At 35.6% G+C, this 23,498-nt stretch overlaps 1 protein-coding gene across 4 annotated transcripts in view; it reads right to left on the reverse strand.

Moving 5' to 3' along the window:
* Nucleotides 1–23,498, reverse strand: part of FMN2 (formin 2) — a 157,642-nt gene that overhangs the window by 81,826 nt on the left and 52,318 nt on the right. For 3 of the 4 annotated variants that reach the window (XM_040696690.2, XM_046938373.1, XM_040696689.2), the window contains 4 exons: nt 22,136–22,168; nt 17,124–18,913; nt 15,939–16,083; nt 4,904–4,991 (listed from right to left, as the gene is read on the reverse strand). In XM_040696690.2, coding sequence (XP_040552624.1) covers nt 4,904–4,991; nt 15,939–16,083; nt 17,124–18,913; nt 22,136–22,168 — 2,056 coding nt within the window. 4 annotated transcript variants of the gene reach the window in all.

Genomic DNA, 23,498 nt, shown 5'->3' on the forward strand with positions numbered 1-23,498 from the left:
CAGTTCAGGACTTTAACAAGGAAATGCAAACTTGTTAAATGACCTAAAAAATGCTCTATGTGTGTACTTGTATTCAGGATTTTTATATTTTGTCCATAGTCTGAACGGACAGAAATGAGAATTTTTGTCATCTATTTGTCTTCCAGTCTCAAAATGTCCAAACAACCCAATCACATTTTACAACACAACTTACTTAAGAAGTAACATGCATTTTGTGAACAGACCCTTTCTTGAGAAATAATTTAATTTTAGGAGTTTCAAGTGATCATACTTATAAACATATATTGATACTAGGATAAATACTGATTAGATTATCTCTGGACCATTTATAGGATAAAATAATCATAGAGACAATTTCCAGATCTTGAGGTATTCCTTCCTAAATGCTTTCCATTTACATCATCTCCTGGATCCATGACCATTCAAATAATGCAGTATGAGAGATATTTTCCCCCTTCTTCCAGTAAATTCATTCAATTCATCTCTGACAAAGGCTTTCTCAGCTCACAATTTCCAAGTGTCAGTGTGAGAAATCTAAACCAAAACTCTATTATGTTTCTCTGTCATTAATAGCCACTTAAGGAATAAATATTTATTTTGTCCACTAACATTGAGTATTCATTCACTTCCTATACATTTTTCTTTTGAATGAAGGGCAGAAAAATGTGCCTGTTGTGCTAAGCTGTACCTCTGTTAGTAGAGCAAACACTGATGCAAATACAATTTTCAGTAAAATAATCTCTGATTCAGATTAAAATGTTAGGCTTTACCAGCTGTTAGATGAACCTGCCACCTTCTTCACAATTATTTTTTCTACAATGCTTTTATATAACATTCTTATTATCACTAACCAATGGTCAGTTGAGAGCTGTAACAAAAATAGCTTTGGTCTTCCATTTTCCATATTTATTTTTTTTTTCTCCAATAATATATATATTTTTAATTATTAGCATCTCAGAGAGGGAGAAAAATCACTGTTAGATGAAAACATCATAAAGAGGGAGATTCCAGGATTCAGAGGCAGAAATTATTAAACTACTTCTAGCAGAGTCAGTGCAACCGCAAAATGTTACACAAAGATTTAGAGAAATATTTAAAGAATTGCAGCCATGCCAGAAGTAACGTAACACCTAAAATGATAAACCCTGTAATAAGAAACTTACTGAATTGGAAAAGATTACAGAAATGTTCAGAAGACAAGGAATTTCATAACGTTTTTGCCAGTCCTCTACTTTCAGCATTTACAAGATAAGTTAAGACTAGAATAACTTCATTAAACAACAGATACATTTCTATCTTGGAAATAATTATTGTATAAAAATGTGACTACAGTAGATGTGAACATTATCTGCGTGAAATATAAAATCTGCTTTCTTTAGAGTTGAAAATTTCAGTTTTTTCTTCATTCTCTTTCTCCTCTCAAATATTAGATTTTTTTTTTCCTATTGTTACTGTACTTGTTACTATCTGTAAAAAGTTGAAAACCAGCAGAGAACACACTGTGTTCCTATAAGGAACTGATCGGGGAAGGAAGGACAACTATGCTCTGGACAACATAACGACAGTTTCAAATTATTACTATATTTCCTGTGTTGAAAGGTTTCATATTTAAGAAAGACAGTACTTGAATGAAGACACCAGCTTAATGTGTAGTTACATATTAATATAAGGGCTGTTCATCAGACTACTAAAAGCCATTCACTAGAATTTCTAATTTGTGCACAGAGTCTTTCAGAAAAATAATCTGAACTATTAAGGAAAAATAGGTAAGTGCTTCTTTCATATTTCTTGAGTTTTGGCTGTCTCATGCAGCCAAATGCAGCTATACTTCTAGTGGGAACATAATACTAGTTAAGAGAAATGAGGGTGATCTGCAGTATAGTAAAAAAAAAAATAAAAATCAAAAAAGCAAGCAAAAGATCTGGATAAAATGCTTTACGTAGTTGATAGATGGCTGTAAGGAATAGGCATCAGTAAAATGTTGTGTGAAGCCAGAGAAGCCATAAGAGGGGGAGCCACATTTTGATACTAATAACTGAAAAATGGCAGTGGGTTTAAAGAGATCAATATTTCTTACAATTCTTATAACTCTATCTTAGACAAATTAGTTGGAAGCTATGTTAGCAATGAAAACCTACAAAAAAAAAAAAGAAATTACCCTAACAAATAACATAAGAAAAAAAAAAAATGTACTCCCCCTACTTTAAAGCACTACTAGAACATGTGCAAGAGTTCAGCACAAATACACTCTAGTACTTCCACAATGTAAGAATATTTAAACAACAGCCAAGATTTGGGAGTTTGTCTTACTAAACCCAATTTCAAGTCAGGAGTAAATAAATACAGTTCTACCAGCAGACAATGACATAAATCAGCATCATCATCCAAATCTATTTAGTATGTATTCCAATAGCTTGGAATACATACATTAAATGCCATCTGATCACACATGCACAGAACATTTAGTAGTTATTCTAGATTAGTTAGAAAATCCAATTTCAAGTTTCCTAAACCATCTTTCATCTTGCAGACAATATTTCACATGTATTTTTCATCTTCAAAAATCAACAACAACAAAAAAAACCAGAAACCTTGCAACATATTAAATACAACATTAGCTTAAGTTTCAAGTTATTTTAAGCACTTCATCATGAATAGAACTTGAAACCATAAAGTTTTTACATAAATTCATAGCTAGCACAATTATTTTCCCTTCTTTTCCTGTAACATTTTGAAATTTGTCTAAGCTAGTAGAAAAATAAAACACAACAGCATCAAACTAAGGAATCAATTGAATACCATACTGTACTGAAATTTGCTGTCTTTGTACTTTTAAGTCAGCTTAAAATAAAATAAAACTACAATTCTTCTACAATTTGTATTGACACTACTTCCACCAAATATAGCTTACAGACGGTATTTAGAAGAATGCCAGTGAAGAAAGTTAACTGGTACCACAAGTTGCCAAAGTTATACATTAAGCATCAGAAAAGCTCAAGAAGGTTACTAAAGCCCTGGGCTAGGGGACAAAGAACACAGATAACAGTTTTTGTTGTATTTATTGTCACGTATTTTGAATCTTAATGTAAAAAAGGGAAATAAAGAAAGTTCTATGTTGCTAATGCAGCTTCTTTCTATTTCAATTTTCTCTTTTAATTTTGAAAGCATTCTCTCCTTAGACTATTCAAACTGTAGCAGATAAGCCGGCAAGCTTAAAGCTGGAAAAAACAAAATCCCTTCTTGTTTAATAAGGAAGCGTACATAAAGGCAAAACTCAATTCACGGGCGTTTAGTTTTACAACATCTCCCACAGGCTTTATGGTCAGATCACTCAAAATTCTGCACGGAGTTACTGGTACCAGAAATGTATTTTTTAGTAATATATCACTTCTATTTGTCTAACTCCCACTACACTAATTTATTTCCTGCTCCTCATAGCTTTTCCTGCATGCCTATGTTAAAAAAATAAAGAAAATACCAACACACCAAACCTATTTTTTAAACTATGATCTTCCAACCATTTCCTCAAGTCCTTCTACCAGATAAAATTTCTCTCATGTTTGTTCAATTACTTCTGAACAGCTAGGAAGTAAGAGGACTATTAAATTCTCCTTTGCAAAAATTATTGTTTTTAACAACCGCTATTGAAGGAGTATACAAAATCTGCACATAGTTCTTAGATGACCACGTGTACTTCATATTGTAGTAGGATAAAGGTTAAGCACAGTATTGTTTGACCATTTCAACTACTGACATTCATGCCATGTTACTGCTAGTGTTGCATGTTAAGCAAGCAAATTTTCAATGAACTTGTGTTGGCTTTACCACAGACACAGATGTTAGGCGGACTCCTTTCTTCATAAGGTTCTCATTATTAACTGAAACCAAGTTGAATATTTGACTGAAGGAAAGGACCATATCATTGTTTTCAGATTTTGCTCTATGACTTAACTCTACTACATCTGCCAGCTTTGGAAATACCAAGTACTTCTTGGCGCCAGTACTGGCGCCTTGCTCTATGACTACCATCTTAAGTGCTTCAGTTTGAGGAAGTCTCCTAACCATCAAAACAGTTTAATAAAAACTTAAACTTGTGATTGAGAGTTACTCATTAGCTGACAGAGTGCACTGAAATTTGCTTCTACTTACAAATAATTTCACAAAGTAAGCAAATCATAGTAAACTGAATGCATGGCTGTAAATACGTAACCTAGAAAGTTCACAAGATGTTTTTATGATTTATGAAGTCTGTGTTATACTTGAAACCACATTTATTTAATAGATAGGCTAGCACTTCACAGGATAGTTCAATCTGCTTCAAATCTATGCAAAGCCTTTGGGAAACATAAAGGATGCTCTGAATATAAATGCAATTCCACTTTTCACCTTTTTGCACTACTGTCTCTTAGCATAAATGTGATAAGTATTACACTCCTTCCAAAAAATCCCCCATTATAAACAGCTGTTGAAGATGAAACAACTCCAGTTTGAGCTAACCCCCTTAATATGAGCTACTTAAGACAGCCAATCAATTAAGCATTGTAATACACTTTTTTGGATATACTCTTGGGCTCTTTGAATTAGAATAAACGACACATCACTCCCCTCTTTCTTCCACAGAAAAAATAAGAAAATCGAAGAGTCTAGATTTCACACCACACAGATAATTGATGTTCAGAACTATAGGTGGTAATCCTGCACATAAACATTCAACACATCTTTTTACTATAGTGGAAAACTGAATATATTACAAAAGTGGAAATAAATGCCATAATCTGCTATTTTCAGAAAGAAGACTAAAAGAAAACTTTAATTTTTTTACATAAGAAAAAACAGAAATAATGATACAGAAATAATTAATGATGCAACTTGAGCTACAATCAACAATATTTATTTCACTTACCGTGCTGAATGTCCCTCATGTCTAAGTGAAGGCTAGACATTAATATTCCAACAGCTTGAGATCTTTTGTTACTTAATAACTTGACAACCTGCCAAAATAAAGCCATCTATTAGTATTCAACTGCATGAAACATGTTAAAAGATATTTTGCATTACTAATAACAAATTCAAAAAACAGTACTCTGAATAATTTATATATACATCAAAAAGTATTATTATTTTTAACGGTGCTTCAACTGATTATAACTATCACAAGCATAAATGTCATCTATCTGAATCTTAAACCTGTAAGTTACTATAAGGCTTCCCTACAGTTGATGCTTCATTAGGATGCACACTTTCAACTTCACACTGCTGTTACTAAGTGTATGAAACAGGCTGTCATATAAAAAAAATGCTGACTATGTCTGTCTCGGAATTCCTTTGGTTTCAAAAACCACACAATAAGTTCCATCTTTGATTTAAGCTAAAACTGTGAGAATTTGTGTTTTATTTTAACGTTTAACATAGTTGGTGCCAATTTGAATTTTATTTAAAAAATAACTATGTACATATTGGTAGTTTCTTCAATCAGTTAGAGAATACAAAAAAACTAAGCATTTTTTCCCCCCTGAAATAAGCAAAAAAATACACTTCTGTACATATTTGCCTTGCAAACATAAATGCAACAAGTAATTCACAAACTGTCTTCCACAGGTAGCTCTAAGCTACTTGAATTCAGCTGGATGTAAATTTCATATTACTGAAACAATTATCAAGTAATTCCTGGAAAGGATTCTTATCTTTTAAATGACATGAATTTAGATGCAATAGTCTTCTATGTAGGGCTACAACATTATGCAGATGAAGGAGGTTAAATGCTGATCTACTCAGGTTACTGAATTTTATGCTGTACTACATGCTAAAGAAAAAACAAATTGAATTTATTGGAAGGCAGGAGAAAACTCAAATAATTTTATCTGTAAATTCAAGTTACTTTTACATTTCAGTCAGGTAGTGAGCATGCCTTTTCAGGTTACGTAGTTTCTATCATTGCACTGATATGCTGTATCAACCACAGCTCACTGGAAAACATATTTAGTAATTAATGAGTGTAAATGAAATTAAAAAAATATTTTAGCTAAAGAATGTTGTAATCCAGTCCATATCTTAAAATACATTGAAGTCTTCCACAAGGTGTTTACAGTTTCTGTCTCTTTGATTCACTCAAGTTTTAACACACGGGTTTGTAAGTTGATGTCTGAGCAGTAGATGAAGAGAAGCAAAATCCTGAACTAGAACTACTCCACTAGAACTGCTTAGAAATGGAAGCTTGATAAACTTGCTGAAAGAGTTTTCTGAGGATGTGGTTGGCTGTCCAATTCTATTTATTTTTATTTATTTTCCCTTGTGCCTTTGTAACCATCAGTGTGTCAGGTATTTCCCTTTCCTCATAAATTTCTAACTTCACTACAGTGAAGTGAAAATCTTGTATCCTGCTCATGAAGTAAAAAAGCTTGGAATTACAAACCAGATGCAGCATTATCATTGTTCACGTGGTTAAAGACCTAGCTGTCAGTGTCATGAAGTTAGCTGTCAGAAGTTAGCAAGTACTCATACAGTTATATAACACACAATACATTCGTATTAAACAGTAAAGTCAAATGTACTGAATTCAAAATTTTACAGAGTAAAAGATAATTATTTTCTGAATTCAAAGGGAAAAACTATGGTAATTCAGAAAAATACAACTGGGATACTCAGCACTATCGTTACAATAGGCTATGATCACTCTAAGTATTCCTATTAGGAGCATAGATCATTTAAGCATATAATTGAGATCAAGCTAGGACAAACAACCTAAGACTTCTTGTAAAGAGAAACTATTATCTGAAGTCTGTTCTTGGGACTCTCCATTCACAATTATGAAAACACTATTTTACCACCCATCAGCAATCTAAATGTGAGAGCTACCAAGATGAGGGCTAGAAACATAGCATGGGAACTGAAACGAGAGAGAAAAAATAGCCACTAAATAAACAATGTGTTTGTGCACAACAGGTCATCATTTCTACCAAAATTCTGAACTTCAAGGACATCAGGAGTACTAAAAGAGCATGACTGTCAAGTGAACGGGGGCGCAGAAAAGGAAGAAAAAGTGTGGTTATATAACAACTATCTTTTTGTCTGGCTTTATTTAAGAATTAGGTTTTAATGTCAGTTTTCATACTCTTCTTTACTCATTCTTTCTTTCTAATTTGAGTAAATTGCATGAAAACTATATCTTCCTCCAACAGAATGCTGTAACAACACTAATTCAGAAAATATGAATATTAACATAAGTGCCTAAAACAATTCCCACATTTAAAAACAAAACAATAAAATAAATCAGCAACATAGTCTAGGCCTACAGTCCACAGACTAGTGACACCATTTAAAGACACAACAACAAAAGACTGATAAATTCAATCTTTAGAAGATCCAAAATCTCAGACAACACACAGCTCCTTTTTAGTCTGGACCCTGGAACTTTGCTTTACAGAAATTAAAAAAAAAATAAATGAAGCTAGAAATTTTATCTGCAGTCTAAAGTCTAGCACAAACTTTTTAGTTGTTGACTGGTCTTCATTGTTAAACAGTAAATAAACTACATGCCAAATTTGTTCCTGATTGTTTAAAACAGCAAAAAAAGTCAAAAAGATATTTAATGAAAGATAATGCAAGACACATGGCTGATTAGAACCCTGCAGTAAAAATACAAAAGATCCCCTTTCCCCAGAATAATATTTAGTTAATGCATGGAATTCTTCAATGACTCTCATTCTCTGGTTCTGATTTTGATTGCTAGCATTAAGCAAAATTATCCTATTGGTTCTCAGTGGCTTAGAAAAACTACTGTGTGTTACAAAAAGTCATAATCAGGAAAGCCACTGTACAAGTGCTTGTAGATTGTAACTTTTGCAGAGAGAATGCAGAAATACGAAGTTCCAAACAAGATCTTACGAGATTGCATCATGGCAGTAATGCAGGAATCTTCTGATCTGGTGCTGCAACTATTCTTTTCTGTGGATTCCAGTATATTCTAATTATAAAATACACAACCAAAGAATTGGACCCACCATATCTGTCACATGAATATCCTTGCCTCCCTAGAGAATAATATAAGAGTATTCCCATAAAAGCTTATGAGTTATCTTTTATTTTAAAGTAAAACCAAAAATTACTTCTGGCTAGCAGTGGCGTGAGAGGAAAAACACACACTACACCTAGTGAGGATATTTTGCTATAGCAGGAGATAAAGTATAATAACATACTGTTCTGACTACCTAACAGCCTACCTGTGCTGATGGAACACATTGATTTAAATAAACTGAATTTTTACCACTTTAGATGAAAAATTACTCAGATCGCTTAGATTCAGATATGCAGTAATAAGTCAGATAAACATTGCAATCCTCAAAAGGAGACAAAAATATTTAAATTTTCACCATTAAAAGTAATCACAATAGCCTAATTCTAAAGATTAGAGTGGGGAATGGAAATAAAATAGCAAAGTTTAAATTCTTTAGGTTAAAAATAGATCACAAGAAATATATATATATTTATGCCTAAAGCTATTTGATAATTTATCTGATTGTTATGTACCACAATTATATCTAGTCCTTCTTTCAGCATCCGAAGGACATGGGTACCTAAAATTTCTGTTTCTAAATTTGTAGCTCTTTGGTTTGTAATCATGAAAACATCTCTGTGAATTGGTTAGTAACACAAGTGAATGGTCAGAGTCTACAATATAACCTTTTTTTAAGAAATGGAAATTCAACAAGCTAAAATCTTCTTGGTAAACGCACATGAAAAGTGAAACTTTTGTGTATATTTCTACAATGAACTAAAACTTGCTTTTTTGCAGGTGATCAGAACCACTGCCATGAACAACCTTGTCATGTTAGGAATTATACAAATCTTTTGAATAGTCATCAAAAGATATCGCATGCCCAAATAGATTTGAAAATAATATTCTTAAATATTTTAAATGAAGTTAACAGATGAAATCAGGGAGACAAATAGAAAGCTAGAGGAAAAAAAAGAAAAAAAGACAGGTGAAACAATGGAAAAAGCCTGCGAAATAAAATGTGGAATGTTACCATTTTAAAAGAAGACATATGGTTACAGTCAGAAGCATGATATTATTTACTGTACTCACTCCTAATGAACCCCTTCAGCTGCAGCTGCCTCCTTTTCTTTACAGCTTTTTTTTTTTGTTCTTGCTGTTTGTACCAACCACCACTAAGCAAAAATATGTAGTTCTAAGAAAAAATTGCATTATTCTGTAATTTGGCAATTGGACTAGACGATCTTGAGCAGGGCAGCCTGGTTGGAGGACTGTAACTAGTGGTGTTCCCCAGGGTTTGGTGCTGGGTCTGGTGTTGTTCAACATCTTCAACACCAACCTGAAGGAAGGGATAGAGTCCACCCTCAGCAAGTTTACTGATGATACATAACTGGGAGGAGTGACTGACACAGAAGAAGGCTGTGCTATTATTCAACAAGAACTGGACAGACTGGAGAGTTGGGCAGGGAGGAACCTGATGAAGTTTAACAATTGCAAGTGTAGAGTCTTGCACCTGGGGAGGAATAACCATTTGCATCTGTACAGGAGAGGAGCTCTGTGGAAAAGGACCTAGGTGTTCTGGTATACAGCAAGTTGGCCATTAGCCAGCAGCGTTCCCTTGTGGCTAAGGCAGCCAATGGAATCCTGGGATGCATTAGAAAAAGAACGTGGCCAGCAGGTCAAGGGAAGTAACCCTCCCCTTCCTACTCTGCCCTGGTGAGGCCACATCTGGAATGTGCAGTTCTGGGTTCCCCAGTTCAGAAAAGACAGGCATCTCCTAGAAGGAGTCTAGCAGTGGGTCACAAAAATGATAAAAAGACTGGAGCATCTTCCATCTGACAAAAGATGGAGTAACCTGTGTCTATTCAGCCTGGGGGGGCATCTGATTAATGTTTATAAATATCTAATGGGAGGTAGGAGGCAAATGGATGAGGCCAGGCTCTTCACAGTGGTGTAAAGCAATAGGACAAGGGCCTAAAACATGAACATAGGAAGTTTCATAAAAAAACATGCAAGAACTTCTTCACAGTAAGAGTGAAGGAGCACTGTAACAGGTTGCCCAGAGAGATTGTGGAGGCTCCTACAGAGGTATTCAAGACCCATCTGGATGCCTGCCTGTGCAACCTATCGTAGGGTACCTGCTTGAGAGGGGGACTGGACTTGATCTCTTGAGGTTCCTTCAAACCCCTGCAGTTCTGTGATTCTGATTCTGTGATCTTTAAGGACCCTTCCAACTTAAGTCATTCTATGATTCAATGAAAATCACTTTGTCTCTGATCCAAAGTATTTTTGCACTTCATTACAAATTAAAAATAGTAATCTTAAAAACTTCATTTTCATGCTGGCACTAAAGCTTTGTTTAGCTCATAAGTCATTACTGATCTTTCGAGATTCAAGATCTGGTTTATACTTTTTAGATGTGCAGCTTTCAGTCACACAGCAGCTGGAACTCACTTACTACAGCCCAAATCCTTTTCCCTTTACTTGAGCAAACTTTCAGTATAACCTTCCCCTACAGAGGTTTTCCACTGCATGGAGGAACAGAATGAGGCCATTATCAGACACTCTGAATGGCTTCTCTGATCAAGAAATGACCTTTCTTAACTTGACAGAATCCATAAGCAGCAGCAGCTAAACCATGCCATTAAATCAGCACAACCATTCAGTACTCATGATGATATGCATACAAAGTAGAGAAACTTCCAGAGCTCTTTGGTCACAAGATGAGATTACAACATTGCCAGATGCCAAACTCACATTTGTTTATTAAACCTACAAATATATGATCTGAATAAAAAAAGAGAAAGTAAGAATGAGAAACGCATGTAGATAAAAGATGACATCAACCTGGGAAGCCTGAACAGGTAGAGAGATTTGATACATGGTCAAGTTGTGTTTACAATGAAGAATTTTTAAGTTAATACAAGAATAAAACAAATAATAAAGAAGACACTCAAGTTGTATAAAGAATAGAGTGAGAGGTAAAAAACAAAAATCAAAGAGCCTCTGATAAAAATTACAAACAAAACAAATGAGATATTCAATTTAATAAAATAACTTCAGAACATCATTAATAGTGCATAAATAAAAATTATCCTTCAGAAAACTCTAAAATTTGTCTGTGAAGGCAGAAGTACTTCAACTCTGTTTCTGAAGGGTGCAAGAAAGAGAGCAAGACACAGTTATGCCAATGACATAGCTAATAGATCAATAAATGTGGATACAGAAATCTTCCTAACGCAGTGCCTCATCTATTTGCAGAGGGAACTAATTCTCCTTTTTGGAATATTATTTTTCCCTTGATGTCCTTCCTCATTAATGAATAAATGTGAATAATCTTTTATCTGTTAACTCAATATGACATTAACTGTATTTACCAATTTATACTCATTTTATGTGGCATTTCATTCCTAGTATTCTATTACCACGGCGTCTTTGTGTTCAACTTAGAAATTTAAAAATGCTGAAATCATTAACAAAACTTTTATTGATGCATCTTGTTTGCATCTAAGGCTTTTGAAACGAAATTAAACTTAAGTAACCTATTGTTTATTTTCTGGGGGTGGAAGTGAGAGATTAAAATCTTAATTTCAATAGATTAATAGTGGACTTTCCATATGAGAATATCTTAAGCATTTTTCTTTCATTTACATGATAGATTATAAACATATGGTCTGCTCTTGAGAAGCTCTCTGCAGTAAAATGTATATTATTTTCCAAAAATAGTGATCATCAGCAAGGTTTCTAAGATGGTGGTTCAAGAGCTAGGAAAGAAATCTACGCAACTCAATTCAGTCCCTTCTGTCAACCTATTGTGCTGATAGTGATATTGAGATTTTCTGATTATATACTATTTTTCCACAGAATTCATTTTTTCCTAGGATTCCACACTGGTCCATGATCTCCACAGAAGAGAACATGGTAAGTTTTTAATGTTGTGTTTACCATCATTCATTAGTATTTGGCCTTAATGAAGAGATTGTTTTCCTTCTTCACTATGTAAACTTTTTTTAAAGCGCTGCAAAAGCAATAAAAACATTTTTACTCAGGTAACAGTTCCATTTACTAGGTAGCCGAAGATCATCATTACCAATTGTACTGGTAACACACACTCTCTGCAGAAGATAGGGGAAAGAGTCTATGAAAAATAGTATCCATTAATGTAACAAAAATCAATATTGTAACTACATGACATGTCTGAACAAGGCACTTCAAAAATCAAGTTTTCATCCATTAGTTGGGTCAAATGCTATAGGTTTGATGGACTAAACTGTTTGCTGACACCCATATTAACACCACTCCCAGCTCACAATAGGTTTCTGAAAGAAATTACTTAAGATAAAGTAAGAGATGACAGAATCATACCTGACATACTCTATACTTCCATATGTCAGATTGTATTTCTTCACTCCCATCTCAGTTATTCACCTCCATGTTCCCTACTTTCCAATCTACCATTACGAGGTTAGGAATGAAGTCTTCAGAATTATACTTGCAGTCTCTTCTGAACAACACAAACTGGTATTTCATATAGCTTGTAGAGTGGCAAAATTTGAGGAATGCTTTACAGAGCTAACAAAAGACACGTCTGATAAAAATGTTCCATATTTCAAGTGCTTAAAACTATGTAGACACGAGCAAAAACAGACTTTGTATTCTTTTTCAAAATAGGCAAAATGAAGTTGACACCCAACATGTGAAAGAAAAGCAACGAAAACTCAACAAAATTTGCAGCCTAAAGAGCTAACTTTTGGCAAAGTTATAACAACATGAATTTATAACGAAAGCCAGACCGCTTTAATATGCAGTAATGGCAGCTCCACCTATGATATACCCCATGAAGGACTTTCTTTGAAGATTAAGTAGGCGTTCTCATTGAGCGAGTCAGCACACATTTACAGCAGCTGAGAATCTGACATATATGCATTATCAGAGAAAAGTAAATCACAGCTTTTTTTCATGGCACCAAATAAGAGACAGTAAGAATAAAATCAACTGCATTCATAAATAGTATTAACCCTTCATTTCCCCCCCCCTTTTTTTTGATAGGATGGATTTTGATGTGGCCTTCACCCAGCACTAGGAGCAAAACTGTTTTTTAAAGAATTGTTGATATATATTTTCTTCAGCTATTTGCAGATAGAAAAGAAAGTTAGAAACAATACTTGGCTAGAGCAAAATCAACTCTATCTGTAACTCAAAAAGAAAGCAAACAAAAAATCCAAACCTCCACAGTAATATAGATAAATTTATCCCTTTAGAAGGTGTATGCCATAAATATCTGTAAATGGTAACAAGTCTACATACATGTACATGAGTATATAGGTGCATATACTGTATGTTACATATCATAAACAGTATGCAGAATAGCAGTTTACTGCAAAATAAATATTTCACCTACTAAACCAACCCCAAACTATCAATTTTTTCTTCAGATTAGATAAAATCATTTTTCTGCCCACGTGTCCTCTTCTGCAAATATATTTTTATTTCAGCTTTCAATAAAAACACTTATTAAAATCAGATGTTTACATAGAATACCAAATATTTTATGCCTCTGAAAGTTATCTGGATATTTTTATCTCACAACTATTTCCAGTTTAAGCTAGCATTTAGCATCCAATATTTAAAAGAAATACATCCGTTTAGCATACCCACACAGCAATGTAAGGAGGAAAAACAATTGCCAAACTAGAAATTTTCTGGAGAGAAGCACAGTAAGTTTTACAGATCCTGGTTTACAATGTTCTCCTGCAGCTCAACAGGTGACAGAACACATCTGCTTTGCATAACACATCCCTGTAAAAATCACTACAGAAACACCATTTGTAAGATCTTTACAATACCCATAACTATCATAGAATCTACCCAAGTCAGTTATCACTTAAACAGCACTTGGTGCTTTCTATAAAAACATACTTGTGGAATTACGGCCATACTTTCTCCAAATAACCATTTCTTCTGCTAAACATGGATGGACTTCATTACCAAAGTGTTCAGTGCAGTACAAATGAAGAGCATTTCAGAATGAAGGCCTGTGTTCCAAACTACTGAGAGTATGTACAGAGAGAATACTTTTTGTGTTCTACTTTAATTTTCCTCACTTCAATGCTATGAAAGGCCCAGACTTTATTCACACACAAACACTGAATTTGGTCATCTGAAACACTTGTCAGCTGAAATTGTAGTTCTAATGAAAGCCTCCAATGCCTTCTTGTGTTGTTTCTAGCACATTTGGTTATCTATTGGTTGATCTCTTTCCCTCAGGTACTATCATGCAACAAATCAGACTTCTCCAACAGGTAATTTCTCTTTCTTTGACAGAGTATTTGTTTGGATGGAGGAAGGGAAGCACACAAGATTCTCTTTCATCAATCTAAGTGGCCCACATGAATATTTGATCTAAAATATGGCAGCTACTTAGATTGCCTTAAATTCTGTGTGAAAATTTCTGCCATATACAACTTATTTTCAAAGAGGTTAAGATCAGTCGGTCATTTTCAGTTAGTTTTATCTGCATTTCATTTATTGTTAAGTATTTTTTCATTTCAAGGAAAATGTGTGCTGCTAGTATTAAAATCCCCATGCAATGTTTACTTATAACTGCTGTCTATTTCTACCCCTTGTTTATGCCACAGAATTCAACAATCCAGATTTCTCCTCTATTTAGAGATTTGCACCACTAAACCTCAGGAAATATGAGTTGAGTAACTGTTTATAGAGAAAGCATCAAGTATAGCTTTGAAATTTGGAGATGTGTTGTGGACAGTAAGACAGCAGCAGTACTGTTACCTTTACTCCTATCCCAGTTCATACTATCTGGAGCAGCACATAGCTGTGTAGCTGCCCTATCTTGTCCATCCATCAAGATAAAGATCTTATCCCAGCACCCTACCATAAACGTCAGAGCTTCAATACTTTTTCTACTGCCCACAGCAGGTTGCTAGCACAGTAAAAAGTATGTGAGGGGGAATGTATCCACAACTACTAGGTGTAGAGGTCACATTCGAACGTGAAATCTGAATGGACATTTTGAAAATGTCACTGCACACCCAATGCGGAAATAAAATCTTGTACAGTGGTAATGCGTTTTTTTTTCTTTAAGGAAAAAAAGGAAAAGAACATGCCAGTCTTGAGTTCAGAAAAGAGGAACAGAAGATGAGAGATAAAACAAGAATTTTAAACATGGTTTAGCATTTTACAGAATAACAATAAAAATCTCCTCTATAACCCGAAATTTTAATTGTGAATTAATTACACATCATACCACCAAAATTTGGTCAGGCATTTCAAATCCAAGAAGGTTAGAGCCTCTATCTAGTCAAGTACATATTCAGATTCAATTCTTTTACCCCAAGTTTTAAATTTTACATTTAATATACGCTGTGGGTTTTTTGAACCCTATTTCAAAAAAATCAGCGTGATTATTATTATATTTTCCTGTTTTTTTTTTTTTTTTTTTTTTTTTTTAGTATGCATAAGCTTTATATTCACTATATATAAACACACTATAAACTTAGAACTATTAATGCTGGTACATCATCAGGAATTATATTCTTAAATATCACTTTCCTCTTAAACCATGGTAATTTACATCCATTTCTTTCATTTATAAAATCCTTCAGAATAATGTATATACTGCTCATTTAAGTAATGCGCATATGGAGTCAGTTTCAAGCAACATATCTGTATCTTTTTATATATAAAGTGGGTAAAGCAAAGTTTTTTTTAAATGTATATACAATTTCAAAGCAATTAATTAAGCAAAAACATCATTCTTCAACAGACAGCATTGGAAAACAACCTACATTTTTTTTCTTCTATTTCTATGTAGCATATATTTGTGGTAAAAATTTCAAACCAGAAAAAATAACTCAGCTGCATGCAAAAATCTTTTATGTAAAAGCCAGCCTAGAGAATATCTGAAATTAAATGGAGTACTCACTTGTTTGGTCTTTGTTTTTGTAATGGTGTCCGAAATAGGTTTCTTCCTCTCTTTAACAGCTGTTTTAGAAAATAGTTCTTCAAATTCATGATAATCTATTGAAGGCTCTTCAATTTTTTCCCACACAAGTGAAGCACTAGAATCTCTAAAGTTAAGCAAAAGACCTATGTAGGGCAGTATCAAACTAAAATCATAAATGGTGGAATGAAGAAAATAAGATAGCAGCAGTTTACATGTTGTTGCCTAACTTCTACTAGCAGTATTTTGATAAGATATACTGTTCATTCTCCCCAATATCTCTTTTCTTTGTTCACATAGGAAATTTGTCAGACTCATTTATACTTTCCACTTTACAAACATAAGAATATAAATAGGTTAGAAAATACACAGGCATGCACACAAAGAGAAGTAGAAATATACAGCTATCTGCAGACCACCTGTGTGACAGTGGCAAAAAGAAACTGAAGGCAGAAGATGTTCATCATTAAAAAGTAGAAGAAACAGAAGAAGAATTGTCAGTACTCAGAGAGAAAGAAAAGATTAATAAGGAAACAGATTTTTCATGACTAAGAATTATACTTTACAAACAAATGAAAACCATCAACAACAAAACCCAAGTATTTTAATATCAGATCAACTGACAAGAGCTACAAGAAATTTATACAGCCATGCTACAAAAAAAAAAACAACCAACAAAAAAAAAAACTGTGGTTTGACTCTGCTAAATGTACAAAGTGAAGAAAGGTTTCCAGGTCACCAGACAAAGAAAAGAGAAGAATAAGAACTGTTCAGCATACATTCATCTGGAGGAAGGACACTAGCAAAGTTTGTTCACTCTTGCTCAAGAGAAAGATCAACTCTATCTTGAAAGCTGAGTGTGGAAATCACAAACACAATGCTAAAAAACAGTTAATGGAAAGGTTAGTGGCATACAACCACCCTATCTGACTAAGATATGATATGCAACTCCACAGGACAGCAGAAAACACTGTCCTAAGTGAGCTTTCATGAGTAAATAATATTACTCAGAGTTTGTGTGCTTATAAATGGAATAGACACCCTATTTAAGTACTCAGCTTGCTCTAAGTCTCTCAAAGATCTGCATAGTGGCAAATAAATCCTTTTGCTCATAACATGATGCTATGAAGACAGCAAAAACACACTCTTCACAACCATATAACTTACCTTTTACTGTGGAGCTGAATTCTTGTCCAGTAAAGAGGCTTCATTGGTCGAGAAGGCTCTATCACATGTTTCCTGCTCCCTTTCTCCTGATTCATACCCATTGCAAATAAACCAGATGGTAATGGTGGAGGAAGAAATCCACCAACTTGTGGAACTGCTGTATAGGCACTGCCTTGAGCTGGTGGTGGAAGGGGTGCTGTTTCTCCAGGCAAAGGCGGCGGGGCTGCAGGTGGCACCCCCCACCCAGGTAGAGGAGGTGGCGGAGGAGGGACTCCCGCACCAGGTAGAGGAGGTGGCGGAGGAGGGACTCCCGCACCAGGTAGAGGAGGTGGCGGAGGAGGGACTCCCGCACCAGGTAGAGGAGGTGGCGGAGGAGGCGGTGGAGGAGGGACTCCTGCACCAGGTAGAGGAGGTGGCGGAGGAGGCGGTGGAGGAGGGACTCCCACACCAGGTAGAGGAGGCGGCGGAGGAGGAGGGACTCCTGCACCAGGTAGAGGAGGCGGCGGAGGCGGCGGTGGAGGAGGGACTCCCACACCAGGTAGAGGAGGCGGCGGAGGAGGAGGGACTCCTGCACCAGGTAGAGGAGGCGGCGGAGGCGGTTGTGGTGAAGAGACACCTGCACCAGGCAAGGGTGGTGGTGGAGGAGGAAATGATGGGATGGCCCCTCCAGGCAGAGGTGGAGGAAGTGGTGGCTCTCCCACTCCAGATAGAGGTGGTGCTGTGGGTGGCATTCCCAGGCCAGGCAGAGGAAGAAGTGGGGGAGGGACACCAGCTGCAGGTAAAGGTGGTGGTGGTGGTGGGATGCTCCAACCAGGAGGGAGTGAGACTCCTGCTCCTGGCAGAGGTGGTGGTAAAGGTGGTGGTGGAACTCCAGTACATGGGAGAGAGGGAGCTGGAGGCAACACTGGTATCTCCCCACTTGGCAAAGGAGGAGGAGGAGGAGGAGGTGGTGGTGGTGGTGGCAGCAGCTGCTGGGGTGCTGTTGTTACATCAGGCAAAGAGTGGTCCAGGTGTGGCATTGCTGGGCCAGCAAAAGGCAGAGGGAGTCCTGAGCCAGGCAGGGGTGGCGGGAGTGGTACTCCTGCCACAGGCATGGGAGCAGTGACGGAAGAGCCATGCACCCCAGGTACAGGAGCAGTGTGTGCAGTGGTCGATAGTGATGAGGGGATGCTACATGTGGGCTCTGGGGGTAAAGAAAGGGAATGTTCGCTACAAGTCACATTTCTAATACCTATCAATTGATGAGGAGCAGAAAATTCAGTCTCGCCTTCAAATGCAAGGGACAAATTAGCTTTGGGTCCTGGAAGAGGTGACTGTGAAGCAGTCTGTACTGATTGGCTTGCATCCAGTGGCACCGAGATTAATTTCGGTGACAGAATTAAGGAGATTTCAGAACAAAATGTAGGCTGTAATTCTAGAGCTGGCAATTTCTCAGATGGCTCTTCACTTTTGCTGCTTTCCAAGTGCAGTGGAGAAGGGGGCAGCGGCAGTGTGTTGGCTGAAGGCATTGCGTGTACTGAATAATCTTCTGTTGGTGACGTTTGTACAGATCTTGCTTGTGACACAGTTCTGGGCACAGTCTCCTTTCCATGTGTTTGAAGAGTCACATTACTGAACTCCCTGCAGGCAGTATGCACATGCTCATTTTCCTGCTCCTTCTCAGTAGCCTGTACTTCTGTAGCAGGGAACTGTTTCTCTAGTTCTGCAATTTTAGTCCTCAGATCCTCAATAGTTTGCTCAAGCTTCTGGATGACACTGGCACGCTCCTCAGATTTCACTTCCAAATCATCCTTTAAGAGAAAAGGAACACATAATAAACACAAACAAGATAACATTTGTTACTGTTACACATAAAAGACTTTGACAAAGAATATTGGTTTTCCAGAGCTTCAGAGTTGACAAGCCTTTAGAAACAAGTATCATTTTGAATAGATGTATCTTAAAGTGGAAGAAAACAGTTTAGGAAAATGACTTGCTTCAGTATGAAACTACCTTCATCAGCATGGGCATGTTTCAAACTCTGATTACAGTTGGCAAAAGCAAAATTCCACAAACTCCCCTCGTACCCTAACCAAGAAAACAGTCAGCCACTGAGTACAAGTGCTTTAAGCGCACATGTCCACATTGATACACACCTATGATGGTGGGAAGGGCATTGAAACACTTTAATTCTGTTATCTGGAAATATGTTAAGCATTTCTTCAAAGGGATGGAACTGTGTATAACAGAATCAAATAATTCCAACTGCTGGATTTCAATATATACACATCAACGATAAAATAAAAATAAGGAATGCAGAACATACTTAATGTTTACTTTTTGGAAGAAACTAATCTCAAAATGGAGAGTAATAATGCTTCTTTCCATTCAGATGCTTAGGAAAGAAAGATAACAAAATTAGGAGAGAACTTTCCTCCCACCTAAAATGAGGAACCAAACTAAAAAGACTCTTCTCCGCCAAGTGACAAACTGTGAATGAGTGAAGTTAGAAAAGCTTCTTGTGTGGAATGGTTATTCTGTGATTGACAGCTTTCACATTTTTAATCTCTTTCTCAAACATCTGATCCTGCCTTCAGTTCATTGAGTGGAGAATTGAAGAACCTTAAATAGCACATGAATTCTTACATTCTTAGATATCAGGAAAAAAAAAAAACCTACTAAATGTGATGAGTATGTGCTTTATCAAAAGGTACCAAAAGAAGAAACAGTCCCAAAACAGCCATTACTGCTTATTCAGAAGTGTTGAACAGTATATAGAACAGAAGTGACGTTACAGTACAATGTCTTCCAAGAATTTTTTTTCCTAGTTATATCCATTTACTTTATAGTACTCCTTGCTGTTATTTGTTTTTAATTTGGGATTTTAGTCACAAGCATCAGCACTTCAAGCATTTAGACTAGGTTTGTCATGTAACAGGTTTTGCAAGTGGTTATGGCTAAACTGTTCGGTGGCTTTTTATGCTTTCATGAAAGCCAAATTCATGATGAGACTGTAGGCTTATTTCACAGGGAATCTTTCAAATACTCAGATTTCACAGGTCTTGAAAAGAAGCCTACAAATAAGTTAATCAGGTATTGTATGCTATTTGCCTTGATTTGTTTCAGGAAGATAATGTTCCTCATATCATCCTTTGACATGCATATAAAAGTCAATATTCTTTCTGGAAAATGAAGTTGTAACTTCCAGAAGGTGACTATTAATAAAATATATGTTCATTAATACTTAGAAAATTGTTTCTGCACAAAATTGTTTTTTAAACATAAGACTACAATTCCATGTTTATATTAGTTTTCCAGCTGTCCTAAAACAATCTCAAAATTAAAAAGTAGCAGCTACTACACTTAAACCAAATATGGTGCAATTTTGAATCTACTTTATCAAAACTCAGTCCTCTATATTGTCTGAATGTTCTAGAATTGCAATTTGATCTGAAAGTCATGTATTTCAACTTGTTCTCCCAACCAAACTTTGAATAGAAAAGTAAAAAAAGAGAACAAAAAAAAAGATTTTTGATGAATAATGAAGGAGTTAACATAGACATGTTAACAAACGATATTATAACATTTTAAGATTATAACTCTCCATTTCTGTTAATAGCTTAGTGTTTGTAGCAGCAAGTTTTGTTGAAGAACTTCATTATAAAGGAAAAAGATGAATATTTTATTATCTCTGCATTTCATCTGCTCTTATCCCCACTATCAGTCACCTGCAAACACAGTATCAAGACCTGTGAGTTCATCAAAAGAGAGCACTAGCAGAAGAAATATACTGCTAGGATTTCTAACACCACACACTTGTTTTCAGTTATTTGTGAAAAATCCAGTTTCCCCAGACTGTAATTCTCAGTTTTAAAATTGGATCTTAAGAAAGAACAATCTACCAACAGTTATACGACAGACACAGCTTTCCAATTCTAATTGAATTGGAAAAATTATTGTCATGAAAAAGAAAAAAACAACACTGAAGCCAGCAGGATTAAACAGAATATTAAATGGCTCTGAAGAGATTAACCTTAATGACAGCTGATCTCAGAAGAGTTGACTGCATTAAAAACTAATTTATTCAGATTAGATTAAATTTTTCACAAGAAAAAGAGGTAGTCCTTGAATCCTGAAACGCAACATGAACTACAGGGAAAACCTAGAAATCAGCGTTTTACAGGATAATTTACTCTGTAGATCATGAAAGTTCCTTCAAGAAAAGTGTTTTTGTTTATTACTGTTTATTTTTTTCTAAGATGACAGCCAAGAGGCATGATTAAGTAATTGAAGACAAGAAACAAAAATGTTTTGATGAACTAAAGTGACTTTTGACTTCAAGCCCTACTACCATGTCTCAATGACAGCAGAAAAACTATTTCAATCTTTCTTACTGTTACCTTGTTATGTAAGTATCACAATTATATCCAGTTTCTCATATAGAAGCACAAAAGACTTATGTGAACATAGAAGACTTTGGTATGAGTGCTGAGAGAGCTGCATATTGCATTGATCTCAAACTTATTTGGTTCAAAAACACAACAAAGTCCATATTTATATGCCTCTAGAATTATTCTAAATGCCCTCAGAGTAGTTTCATTAGATTTCTGCCTTTCCTACAGCATGAAGTTTAAAATCCCTCTTGAAAGGCTTTTCTTTTTTTTAATCCCAAGTTTTATCAAAGAAACATAATACACAACACATTTCCACTAATAAGAAAGGAAAATTGAATAACAGGCCAACAAAACCAAAACAAGCAATAAACCAAAACAAACAGCTAACAAAAAACCATGAGTGATCAGAACTGAAAATTTGATCATTCATTAGAAGAACAAGCAAGAGAGGATTTAATTTTTGATATATATAAAAGATGGTAAAAAGCTGTTAAGCTGTTGATAAGAACCTGAATATCAAGTTAAAAATGCACATCATAAAAGAAAGTTCATTTTTTAATCCAAAGTACAATTCCACTGCAGAAACCTACGGGTTTTAAAAGCAATATGTGGGAACTCTGTCTTGCCTAGAGTTCTTACCCAGGACCCAGGTACTGTGGAACAGTCTTCTTTCTGTAAAGAAAGAAAGAAAGGTGGAAGCTTAAGCCTTTCTTTATCCAGATGAACTGTGTGAAAGCTGTGAATAAGAAAAAAAAATCCACAAGTGTATGAGTATAGAATGGTGCTCAGCATTCCTCAAACAAGTTCTACACATGCATATGCAATGTGTTGGCTAAATCTGGGAGAGCTGTCCTAATTGTGCTGGTGTTATAACGATAGGCTTGTGAGCATGCAGTATCCAACAGATACTGCTCACCGTGTAAAAGCTTGTATACTTGAATCTGCCCATGTACAAACAGCCTGTACATTACAGCCAACTCATTTGAATCTTGTCATGTTTGCACATATGTGCATCAGCAGAAAAGCTGACCTACCAGGATAAAACATGTCCATTGTCAAACATCTAAAATTTCAGATTGCAGCTACCTCTTCTAATGAGTTGGATTTCTCAGATGAATGTTTTAAATAAAATTTCCAGGCAGGGAAAGAAAGAAACCTGCAAAATTTAGCAATATCCTAAATGTATTTCTAAAAATCTCCTATTTGTACTGGAGACTATATTTATTGTCTCTCTATATATCGTTTCCAATATACACACATATATTGCATCCACTTATATGTTTTATGGACTGAGGCAACGCGCCTTTATCTTCTGAACAATAAACTGAATTTTACTAAATTGGCATACTATAGAAAGAAGCTGAACTTGTCTGGACTAGGCCTTTTTTTTTTTTTTTTTTTTTTAATTTCTGGTTCATCTGTAGATGGTTCAGCACCCTGGGTAGGTACTGCTGTTTATTCTACCTCATTCTGTTACTTCTGTATTCTTTATTTCCAGGAACAACACTAGTTTTTATACTAGAAATATAAAGTGAGGATTCTATTGCCCAAATGCAAATGTTAATAGAACCTGAATTCGTGATTCCTCCAGTGTCTTTAATTTCTTTTCCTGATGGTCCAGTACTGGGGGAAAATGAGATAACGATTTTACAGGTCAAGTTTGCCACGTCCTGATATGCAAATGTCTGGAGTTTGATGCTTCTACACAGTGCTTGACCTTTTTACACAAAAGCTTAGCCAGACCACAAAATGGGAGACTCGTATATTGCTTTTGTTTCAGGCTTCAAACAGAATTAGCAGCAAAAAAAAAAAAAAAAGAAACAACCCTCAGCAAGAATAATTCTTCGTAGAAAGGGATAAACAGTCTTCACTGCTCTGAAATATGAGCCTGCTACTCACTAATGAATAAGTCTGGGGAGATGGAATCAGAGTCTTCACAAATACATCCATGAATATGCTGAAGGTAGGGACTGGAATCCAGTCAGTTTCTCTAACTCTTTAA

Source organism: Gallus gallus, chromosome 3 (assembly GCF_016699485.2).
Source record: "Gallus gallus isolate bGalGal1 chromosome 3, bGalGal1.mat.broiler.GRCg7b, whole genome shotgun sequence".
Taxonomy (NCBI): domain Eukaryota; kingdom Metazoa; phylum Chordata; class Aves; order Galliformes; family Phasianidae; genus Gallus; species Gallus gallus.